Below are 12,685 nucleotides of genomic sequence, written 5' to 3' on the forward strand. Positions count from 1 at the left end.
TCACAATTTTGAATTCCTAAAACAACTTAGTTCAGCCACATTTGCACTTAGAATCATCAAAAATCTTGGAAGGGACAAATCAGTAGCTTGACTATTTTGGATATTTTCAATCAATAATGTGATATGGAATAACTTTCTGGGGTAACTCTTCATTAAGAAAGGAAGTCTTCGTTGCTCAAAACTGTGCTTGTACACATCTGTTTAAGGAACTGCCCATTCTGCCTATTGCTTCACAGTAGGCCTGTATTTATTCCCATATGAAGTTTGTTGTAAATATTCAACTACAGTTCAAAAGGAACAATGATGTATGTAATTACAATACCAGAAGGAAAATGACAGTTATTACTTCACATTAATCTTTTCTTTAGCATGAAAAGGGATGCACAATGCTGCAACTAAAAGTTTTGATAACTTATCCTGTGATTTAAACTGTCTGACAGACAACAAACTGAAAAAGTATTTCCTTGACACCTCCTTCTGTTGTATAGAAGGATTTCTGTTTTTTCTTTTTCTTTTTTTTTTCCTCTTTTTCCTCTCTCTCTCTCTCTCTCTCTCTCTCTCTCTCTCTCTCTCTCACTCACTCACTCTCTCCCTTTTTGCTTTTTGTGTGTAAAATGTGATGGGTAGAAATAACTAACTAAGATTTGTATGTTTTAAAAAATTATAAGTGGCAGCTTGTAGCCATATTTAAAAATTAATCTGGGACGTGAATACAAAATAACTTGTTTCACATCATTACTATTTACTGTGCAAAATTATCCATGGAATGTGAAATAAACTAACTCATTAACTATGCCCGAAAGTTTTCATATTATGGCACAGTAGGTTTGGGTAAGATGGTTCAGTGGAACCCAAGAAGATCAATAAAAAGTAAAAATAACTGGTTAAATGACAATTAAACAAATAGTAAATGTGTTGAGTCATCAACAGGCACATAAATGACACACACACACACACACACACACACACACACACACACACACACACACATATGCACCAGTACAGCTCCATTCTGGCAGTTGACAACACAATGAAGGGACTGCAGTTCAGCGGGTTGAATACTTGCTGTAGTTCCAACATTGTGCATTCAGCTTTCACAATGCAGCTGCTGCACAAGTCTGTGTGTGTGTGTGTGTGTGTGTGTGTGTGTGTGTGTGTGTGTGTGTGCATGCGCGCACCATTCTAAAGTAAAACTAAAGGCCCCCCGAACAGGCCATGAAGGCCCAACACTATTGACTGACCTGCATGTCATCCTCAGCCCACAGGCGTCACTGGATGCAGATATGGAGGGGCATGTGCTCAGCACACCACTCTCCTGGCCATAAGTCAGTTTACGGGACTGGAGCCACTACTTCTCAATCAAGTAGTTCCTCAGTTTTGCCTCACAAGGTCTGAGTGCACCCCTCTTGCCAACAGCACTCTGCAGACTGGAAGCCCATATCACCTTCAGTGATCTTATGGGAACCAATGTTACCACTACAGCAAGGTGGACGGGTTGCCCTGTGGCCTTGCCACCCGTGTCCCCTGACCTCACATGTTTGGATTTCTTTCTCTTGTGACAGTTGGTGTATGAAACCTTGTGGAAATAGAAGACCTCACGGCTACAATTGCTGTCGCTGCTGGTACCATTGGGGACATGCCGGGAATCTTCGGACGGACACTACAATCAAAGGCCCAGAACTTTCAATCCCGTGGTCAAATGGCAAATCAGAGATACCAACTTTGCATAAAAAAAGATTCAAAATATAATTAAAACTAAGAAAAAAGTTTTATATAAATATTTTTATAGGAGTGAGAGGCTTAACATAGCATTTCTAGGGTGTGCCTGTCAGCTAGTGCTGAGTGCTCTTGTGAATGGCCTCATCAGCTTTTGGTGCCTGTGGGACTGTGGCTATTCTCCAGCCTGGACATAAAGAGTGGGGTTCCCCTAATCTTACTGAAGCAAAGTGGTGTTATAAGGCTCAGCTGTTTTTAAAGAATAGTGGACCCACTTAGTGGCTCATGTTTCCTATTAACCTTTGGGAACAAACTACTGACAGTGTTGGCAAACAGTGGCATCTTACATCTGTACTATGAGCATTAACAGCAAATGGGCAGTCGAGGAGCATACTTTCTGTTCTGGTGGCTAACTGACTGACATGTCTGCAGATTAAAATAATTTAGTGGAGCTGTTGGCAGCTTGAGAAATTCAGAAGTCAGGCAGTGGCCCTTGTGCAATGCAGGGGCAAGTTTGGAGCCCTCTGTGGTGGAGGTGGTGTGGAGGTGTAATTTGGAAGCCTGTATTCAGGTGTTGGTAAAGTTATTCTAGAGAAAAGTTTGAAAATTTTTGGAAGTGCACTCCTTTGTGTTTGCATGGGAACCATCTTAGTCAATTGCCTGCTTTCTAAGGGACATTGCCATTTACCACGTGTACACTGACTGTTTAGGAAGAGGCCACCTATTGGAATGTGGAGCAACAAGCTAGCTGAAGCTGTTGTCTAATGAATAATGAGGGTTATTGGAAGATGATAATTGTGCTTTTGCTCCAGTGGAAATTGGAAGTGTGGAGCTCTTGTGTATGCCCTTCCTTTTGTGAGTTTAGACTGTGGTCTTCTGTTATTTGTAAAGGAAACAATAGAAAGTAGTTGGCGACAATGTGATAATTGATTACCCTTATTTAACTTGGTAGCATATGTGTAGAAGTGTATAGGCACTATCCAGGTCTCCACATTATCCTGGTCCTTCAACAAATATTTTGAAGGAAATCTACAAACCAGTACATCATGTGATTTGTCTTCTACACAGCATGGTATGAAGAATTTGTGGACTCTGGCCATGGTTGTGACTACAGATGCTACAGAAGGTCCAAGATGATGCATGGGAAGGAACAGTTTACAAGGTCTGAGGAATATGGTGTAAAGACCCATCCAATATGGCAGAAGGTATTATTTCAGAGCCACAACTGTGAAACCTTTTCCATCCAGTGTACTGTAAACGTCCATTCTAGAGTTCTTCATATATTATGGTCTTCATATTTATGCATCCAACTTCCTTCTGAGTACTTTCTAACATTGATTACTTATCTTCCATCAGAACTATGATTTTTTGTAAGCAGCAATATGGAGATGAGTTGCTATTCAATGAATAGACGTGATGTTGAGCAGCAGAGAGAGAAAAGAACGTCAACCAGCTAAGCTTATGGACCAAGTCTCTGCTCAGAAACCTAACAAAGACACTACACAGATGTCACACTGACACATATCATTCACTGTAGCAGTACTGTGGCCTCTAGCCTCCAGTCTGCACATATGAAGAGACTGAGTCAGCATTCTGATTTTTATTCTATAGTATAAGGCATTCCCCACACTGACAAGGCAGAAATTGAGCTGCAACTGCCATGGCACATCTGATTCTTGTAACACATGCATGTAATGGAGCTGCACACACCTACACATTTCTCTGCCAGATAGTGCTGTGACAGCTTTTCCATTGAGCATCTTTTTCTGCATACTGTCTCCTGACTGCTGCAGACCATGTTTTCTGCTGTGGTGCTGTAGAACTATGCTACTGCACTGTGCATGTGTCTTTGATGCACACACGAGAAGACTGTTTGGTTAAATACTTTGATAGTTTCATGTCTTTTACACTCATATCACTACCTGACAACTAACTAGTAATCTTTTTATTATTGGTTATATTTATTATAATTTGAATTATATAACTCATTCACTGAGTTTGCATGGAAAAATGTAATCACTGGCTACTTTACATCTAGTGTGCTTTATTTAATACACCACTGCTTAAGAAATGTCACTAGCATATCAAAATTACTTTTATAGCTGAAAGCAATGTCATATTTATTTCCAGTCATGACTAACTAGATTTTAAAAAGTGGAGGTGTGCCATGCCAAGCTGAATCATCACAGACAGAAATGTGTCCATCCAACTTCATTTCTTCATTTTCTGCCAGAGTTAATGCTAATTCTTCTGTATAGGCATCAGTTCATTGCCAGCAGGCCATTTCTTACCTACAGTCACAGTTTTGGGGCTTTGAAATGTTGGGTCAGCAAGATACATCCTACTGTCTGTTGTATGTTCATCACTGTACTCATCATCATTCACTGTCACATTCTCAGGAGATACTGATACAGGTAATTATGCACTGTCATGAATGTGCCTTAAAGAGTATGGGGAACTAGTATATTGCACTTTTTTTGTGATTCCAGCTATTTTTGGTGTGACAGAAATAGGAAACTGTTGTGCATCCACTGGTTCTCTCCATACAATGGAAACAGCAAAGAACACAGCATGTCACTAACATGACACATGTGACACAATGGAGGGTATCTGCCCTGAGCACCAATTTCAGGGGATGCCAAATTCATATTCATGAAGAAAAAAACTTTGTTTTACAAAATGCCTTGTATCTAGAGCATTGTTGGTCTATCGATTATTCACACAATTTTGAAACACATCCCAATTAGTTTTTGAAATCTTTGAACACATTCTAAGTTGATTTCGGAATGAATCACAAGCTCATTTTTGAATGAGTGCATAGTGTGTGTAATGTCTCTGCTAGGGGAATCCCTCTTGCATCTAGAAATAAAAAACTTTCCCACACACAAGGCGACAGGTCATATGAGCTGAGACAAATAAACCTGAATGAGTGAATGCCAATCACTGTTTGTTTATGTGGTTGATTGAGTGTGCAAATGATAAATTTTGTTATAATTATTAGTAAAATCCATAGATTCAGACTAATAGAATGGAAGCAAATGACTAACCGGTATAACAGGTACATATTAGTCTTCTTGGTGTATCCAAGAAAATGAAATTCCAAGTATTTTGACAGAAATTTTTTGCCAGATTGCTACACTACTAAGGGCCACATCTACAGTCCTAATTTTGGAATAGCATGGCAAATGTGTTTTATGAACGCATAACAACACCGAACCGGAAAATAAATGCAGGGTAACTAAACTGGTATTTCAGGCAGGGTTAGTGAAGTTAGCCAGAGAATAAGTTTTGAGAATGGCAGGAATTGTTACAGAATTAGTGTTGACAAGATTGTTTGTTGAGAAAAAATCTAGACATTACACAAATTATGTAGAAAATTATGATGATTCTAAATTTATATAAAAATTTCATACTATTACTTTTTGATCTCAAACTTGGGAAACTGGAGTGTATGAATGAAATGTGAAACTATATCCCAACATAAAACTTGTTGCCTGTAGTAGGCCTAATATACTTTGGTACTTCGTGAATTATGTTCTATCGTGTTATTTATGTACATGAAGTAGATAAAAATGATCATTTGTGGCAAAACAGTCTCATTTATTTTACATCTATAACAATTGCTGCAATATTAGAAAGGCTTATTTCATTTTATCAAGCAAACAGTGATGAAGTAGATGTAATCAAATCAAGAAACAACACCAGATTTGGGTACTATTCATATTAACAGCTTTTTCAGTATTAGATGACAACATTTTGGTTTTTCATGTAGCAAATCTTCTGGCGAACTTCGTTGAGGTAATAGATACTTTCACAGAAAGGAAAGCACACTTGTGTAAAGCTACGCTGCAACCTAAGGATTGAAGAAATGTGTAAAGTCTTGCTTGTCTCTTGCCTTTTCTGGTTTTATGATTTCTGTATTTAATTTTGTGTCACACATAAGAGAAAGTTATTAGCTAATAGGCAATAAAGAGTACAAATTTTCTGAAGAGTTCTTATTCTCCCAGTTACAAATCATCCCACCCCATATTAATTGTGAGTTTTTTTAAGGGGGTAGGATGTTAAACCAGCTGACTGGGAGCAGGAGAGGCACCATGGGACACTTTCATTTCCACTGTCCTGCATATAGATTTGATGGCTTCCATTACAAAATTTACATGTTTGAATTCCACAGAGCAAAATACAGTGACATTCGATGCAAAAATGCTGTGTGAAGAGGCATGGCTTTGCACTTTGGCACACTTAAGACCAAACAACATGTCTTATATTTCCTTGAACATATATGTGCACCACAAAATAAACATATTTTTTGAAAATTTTTTGACATCCTATCTAAAACACTCAAAAAAAATGGGGGGGGGGGGGCACTATAAAGTTTTTGCCCTGGTTTGGAAATATAGTAGATCTGGGGCTGCCAAACATGAGCCACATTCCACAACCACAGCTTTATTTCCATCAGTATCTCATTTCCCACCTTCCAATCTTCACAGAAATTCACCTACAACATTGTGGGACTTGCGTTCTTGGAAGAAAGGACACTTCAGAGACAGTTTCATAGCTACAGACAGAAGGATTGTTTCCACATTGAATTTTCAGTCTGCAGTGGAGTGAATGATGATTTGAAACTTCCTGGAAGTTTAAAACTGTGTTTCAGACCAGTACTTGAACCTTGGACCTTTGCCTTTAATGGGGAACTACTCTACCAACTGAGCTATCCTCACATGACTCTCAACCTGCCCTCACAGCTTTCCTTCACCAGTACCTTACCTCCTCCCTTCCAAACTTCACGGAAGTTCTCCTGGAACCTTGCAGGAGTGGAGTGTATCAGGCAGTGTCATACTGGACTGATTCCATTCATCATGGTGTGGGTAGTTACAATCTACAATGACAAAGTTTGTCCAACTGATTCTCAACAGTGCAGTATACATAAGTATCATGAATCCCACCTATTCTTGGCATGACCAGTGTTCAGCAGCTGGGCAGTCAGACAAGAAATGCTTGTTTTTGGACAAAGATGCTACTATATGCACTGTCCCCTTCTTCACAGTAATTTATCTCACCAGTTTCTAAGGCAGCATGTGGAACAGATCAACAACTAAGAAATATCTGGTGAATGTGCAAAACGTACCATGACCTGGCAGACAGTACTTCAAAAGTACATTAACCACAGCTCTGTTTAAGAAACAGGATACAGGAAAACTACATGTCTTTTATTTTTGGCCAAAAGAATCATTTCTAACTAGGAACCACACTGTAAAGTGTATTTTTATAGATTCTCGAGGCAAAAAAGGCGACAACATGGAAAATATCTCCTACAATATACAGTGTCTAACAAAAATATTGAACATCTAGAAGGGGAGGAGGAAATAAAATGTAACTTCATGGGCTGAGAGTGTATGTGATGTTATTTTCCTGATTGCAAAGTCAGGCCAAATTTATGAAGGACTTGGCAGTATGAGCCCACTTATCAGTATACATCCCCTTGGCATGGATGCAAGCACTGATGCCTCTCCTGAGGCAAGCTGGCCCATAGCTATTGTAACTGGTCCTTGATATCCTTGATACTGGCTCTGGTACAGTGTTGACATTAAAGCTGGTCCCACACATGTTCTATCTGGGACAGATGTGAACAACTAATCATTTACATACCTGCCAATGTTGTGTAGTTGTATGAGGGTAATCCCAAACATAAGGTCTCCTATTTTTTTTTTTTATAAGTACATTGACCTGTTTATTTCTACAATGGTTTGCATCAGTTTACAGCTTAAACATTTATCTATTTTTCAACATAATCACCATTTCTATTGATGCATTTTTGTAGACAATGTAGCAGTTTTTGTTTGCCCATGTCATACTAGCTCACTGCCATGATGTTCAGAAAATTATGAACCTCTTCTTTCTCCTCATCACTGGATCTGACTCGCTTTCTGGCCAAATGTTCTTTTAACCTAAGGAACAGATGATAGTCATTGGGCACCAAATTAGGACTATAGGGTGGGTGGGTGATTAAGTTCCACTGAAACTGTTGCAGGAGAGCAATGGTTTACTGAGCAATGTGTGGGCAATCATTGTCATGGAGAATGTGTATGCCCTTGCTCAACATTTTTCTTCTCCAGTTCCGAATTTCCTGTTTGAGCTTTTTCAAAGTCTCACAGTACCTGTCAGTGTTAATTATGGTCCCAGTGACTCAGCTCAGATGACAAGATGAAAGAAGAGGTTCATAACTTTCTGAACAGCATGGTGGAGAGCTGGTTTGACACAGGCATACGAAAACTGCCACAGTGTCTACAAAAATGCATCGACAGAAATGGTGAATATGTCGAAAAATAGGTAAATGTTCAAGCTGTAAACTGATGTAAACCATTGCAGAAATAAACAGCTCTATGCACTTACAAAAAAAAAAAAAATAGAAGACCTTAATTTTGGGATTACTCTCATACAAAGTTACATCAACATCCAACAAGGTCTTTTGGGTGCTTCACTATTTTTTTGTCAGGCAGTGTATTTGGGAGCTCTCAGACATATTTAGTATACTTATTAAATTCATTAAATCCACAGTAGTGCACTGACTCACAAAACCCTGAAGATTGGACTTCTGAATTCCTCTTATATCTCTGTTTTTTATAAGTGTTTTCAAATATGACTGAATTATTGTAATTGCCATTATAAACACAACCTCTTATGCTTTTAAAAACTGCATAATTTATTGTGAAGAAAATAGTTTCAGTATGTTCACTAGAAATCCAGTAGTGGTTGAACAACAAACTCCGTTGGACAACATAATGAATACTGTAAATAATGTATTAAATAATATCAAGGTGCAAGTTGTCATAATCAATATGATGAATATTTCTCCTTACCTGGCCTCTGGTTTAGAACAGTAACAGCCACAAGTTTCTCATCGAAGTTCAGGTAGAAGTGTCCAGTAGCATTCATTTCTTTATCTTTTAATACTGACCCATTTACTTTGTACTCTGGATATTTCCCAAAATATTTACCCTTCAGGTAAGACAGCTCATCCTGTGCTCTTTTCTGAAATAAGGTGAGAACAACAATTAGATTCACTAGTTAAATTTATAGTGAAAAATAGAAAATTCACAGGAAAATAAAATTTGAACCAGAAGTGAAAGATTTATGAGTCTTTACAATCCAATTCAATTCACAATTTTTTATTAATATTATTCTAAATTGAGCTATCTAAGCAAGACTACTATTTACAGGTTTATTTAATTTGCAAAACACAAGACAAATATTACCCAGCTGTCAGCAAAAGACTTTGAGAAAAAGAGCATGCCTCAGTTTTGAGAGTGCAAGTGTGTTATTGATGTTTCCAGCCCATGAAATCAAACAAAGTCCACAAATTAAGAAAACCATTGAATTTCTTTCCCTTCACTTATTTCTCACACCTCAGAAACATCACACAATTGAGGGTGAATTACATTTACATTAAACCCTTTGACATTGCAAAAATTACAAGAAGTAGGGCTGCTTATTTTATGAACCATTTCATTTCCCTGTCATAAAAAGGAAACATGAACATATGAGAATCTTTATGTACTGACACAAGGAGGATCTGTATATGCTAAACAGCAAATGGAAACCAGCTAAGCACTGCAAATAATCATATTTTCTGTTTCTTTGCTAGTCACTTAACTTTTAGTTACACCTATGTTAAAGTTTATTGTAAGGAGTATGTAAACAAAAACAGAAAGTATAAACAGGGTTGTGTAAATTGCTCTTTATCAAAATTCTCATATAATGAATGAAGCACATAAATCTTATGAGACTTACAGATACAAAGGAGAGCGTACACGCATCAAAAAAATTTTGCATGATCCCGGATCACAGAACTCCTGAAGATAGACGTTTACTGTGGATATTGTATCACAGACACAGTCCCTTTGACTGTTCAGAGATGTCACTAAACCTGACCAAAGATGTAAGAAATTGCACATGAGCAGCACCTATTAGGTGGAGAGGATCCAATAGCCGATCAGTTCCAGTCATTCCACCAGGAAGAAGGTATGCAGCTCATATTGTCTGTAGTCCAACCATGCCTAGACAGTCAGTACCATGGTTTGATCATGTCTGCATTGTTACTTTGTGCCAGGAAGGGCTCTCAACAGGGGAAGTGTCCAGGTGTCTCCGAGTGAACCAAAGCGATGTTGTTCGGACATGGAGGAGATACAGAGAGACAGGAACTGTCAATGACATGCCTTGCTTAGGGCACCCAAGGGCTACTGCTGCACTGGATGACCGTTGCCTACAGATTATGGCTCAGAGGAACCCTGACAGCAACAACACCATGATGAATAATGCTTGTCGTGCAGCCACACGATGTCATGTTATGACTCAAATTGTGCGCAATAGGCTGCACGATGCTCATCTTCACTCCTGACGTTCATGGCGAGGTCCATCTTTGCAACCACAACACCATGCAGTGTGGTACAGATGGACCCAACAACACACCAAATGGACTGCTCGGGACTGGCACCATGTTTTCTTCACCGATGAGTATAGACTATGCCTTCAACCAGACAATCGTCAGAGATGTGGTTGGAGGCAACCCAGTCAGGCTGAATGCCTAAGACACATTTTCCAGTGAGTGCAGCAAGGTAGAGGTTCCCTGCTGTTTTGGATGGCATGATGTCGGGCCGACGTACAGCACTGGTGGTCACTGACGGCACCATAAGGGCTGTACGATATGTGGATACCATCCTCTAACTGATAGTGCAACCATATCAGCAGCATATTGGCACGGTATTCATCTTCATGAATGACAATTTGTGCCCCCATCATTCACATCTTGTGAATGACTTCCTTCAGGACAACGACATTGCTCGACTATAGGGGCAAGCATGTTCTCCAGACACGACCCCTATCAAACATGCCTGGGTTAGATTGAAAAGGGCTGTTTATGGACAACGTCACCCACCATCCACTCAGAGGTATCTACACCAAATCGTTGTTGAGGAGTGGGACAATCTGGACCAAAAGTGCGTTGATGAATTTGTAGATAGTATGCCACAACAAATACAGGCATGCATCAATGCAAGAGGTGGTGCTATTGGGTATTAGAGGTACCGGTGTGTACAGCAAACTGGTCCACCAGCTCTGAAGGTCTCGCTGTATGGTGGTACAACATGCAAAGTGTGATTTTCATGAGCAATAAAAAGGGCAGAAATGATGTTTGTGTTGATCTCTATTCCAACTTTCTGTACAGGTTCCGGAGCTCTCGGAACTGAGGTGATGCAAAACTTTTTTTGATATGTGTATAATACAACAAAATTATGTACTCCTCAGACAGCTGTCACTTGTCAAAATATTTTTTCAGTACTCTGAACAATTCACATCTTTCTTTTCTATTGGTAAGCCAGTATCTGACTTGTAACCCATTTAGGCTTCATTTGTTTTGTGCCCACGGAAAGTTAGCTTTTTTCTTTACATACAGTTCCTTACTGAACCTCAAGCAATAAGTAAAATCATATGCTGTTACTTTTTTTCATTTTCATTAGATACTTCCTACATTTTTTTCTCTACAGTATTTCTGAAAGTTCCTTTTCTGTTATTTCTCTCTGATACTTTTAAATATCCAGGTATGACTATGGTATTGCAGTGTCTAAAGGGTGGAAGGAATATCTATGTGTAATGTTCCATGGACAACAAGCTCATTAGAGAAAGAGCACATGTGGATGTAGATGTATTTATTTATTTATTTATTGTTCCGTGGGACCAAATTAAGGAGAAGTCTCCATGGTCATGGAACGAGTCAATACATGAAATTATAACATGATATTAGAAACAGATAAAATGAAATATAAAAAAACATATTCAGGTGACAAGTCGTAAGTTTAAATGAAGAAAATCAACAATGTAACACTGGAATTTGCTTAATTTTTTAGCTCTTCCAGGAGCTCCTCGACAGAATAGAAGGAGTGAGCCATGAGGAAACTCTTCAGTTTAGACTTAAAAGAGTTTGGGCTACTGCTAAGATTTTTGAGTTCTTGTGGTAGCTTATTGAAAATGGATGCAGCACAATACTGCACTCCTTTCTGCACAAGAGTCAAGGAAGTGCATTCTACATGCAGATTTGATTTCTGCCTAGTATTAACTGAGTGAAAGCTGCTAACTCTTGGGAATAGGCTAATATTGCTAACAACAAACGACATTAAAGAAAATATATACTGTGAGGGCAATGTCAGAATTCCCAGATTTTTGAATAGGGGTCGACAAGAGGTTCTCGAACTTACACCACACATAGCTCGAACAGCCCGTTTTTGAGCCAAAAATACCCTCTTTGAATCAGAAGAATTACCCCAAAAAATAATACCATACGACATAAGTGTATGAAAATATGCGAAGTAGACTACTTTTCGTGTTGAAGTGTCACTTATTTCAGATACTGTTCTAATGGTAAATAAAGCAGCATTTAGCTTCTGAACAAGATCCTGGACATGGGCTTTCCACAACAGCTTACCATCTATCCGAATGCCTAGGAACTTGAACTGTTCCATCTCGCTTATAATATGCCTATTCTGTCTGATCAAAATATCGGGTCTTGTTGAATTGTGAGTTATAAATTGTAAAAACTGAGTCTTACTGTGATTTAGCATGAAATTATTTTCCACAAGCCACGAACTTATTTCATGAACTACATTATTTGTTACTGTTTCAATATTACACATAAGATCCTTCACTATCAAGCTGGTGTCATAAGCAAACAGAAATATTTTTGAATCACCTGTAATACTAGAAGGCATATCATTTATATAAATAAGAAACAGCAGTGGCCCCAGCACCGACCCTTGGGGAACGCCCCACTTAACAGTGCCCCATTGGGACTGAACATCACTACCACTCTCAATATTGTGGAGAATTACCCTCTGCTTTCTGTTCTTAAAGTAAGAGGCGAACCAATTGTAAGCTACTCCCCTTACTCCATAATGGTCCAACTTCTGCAGTAATATTT

At 38.7% G+C, this 12,685-nt stretch overlaps 1 protein-coding gene across 1 annotated transcript in view; it reads right to left on the bottom strand.

The window, feature by feature from the left end:
* LOC126469699 (apolipophorins) overlaps positions 1-12,685 on the bottom strand; it is a 738,135-nt gene that overhangs the window by 215,341 nt on the left and 510,109 nt on the right. The window contains exon 51 of the mRNA XM_050096873.1: positions 8,577-8,748. Within this exon, the coding sequence (XP_049952830.1) occupies positions 8,577-8,748 (172 nt within the window). The remainder of the gene's footprint in view (positions 1-8,576; positions 8,749-12,685) is intronic.

Source organism: Schistocerca serialis, chromosome 3 (genome assembly GCF_023864345.2).
Source record: "Schistocerca serialis cubense isolate TAMUIC-IGC-003099 chromosome 3, iqSchSeri2.2, whole genome shotgun sequence".
Taxonomy (NCBI): Eukaryota; Metazoa; Arthropoda; class Insecta; order Orthoptera; family Acrididae; genus Schistocerca; species Schistocerca serialis.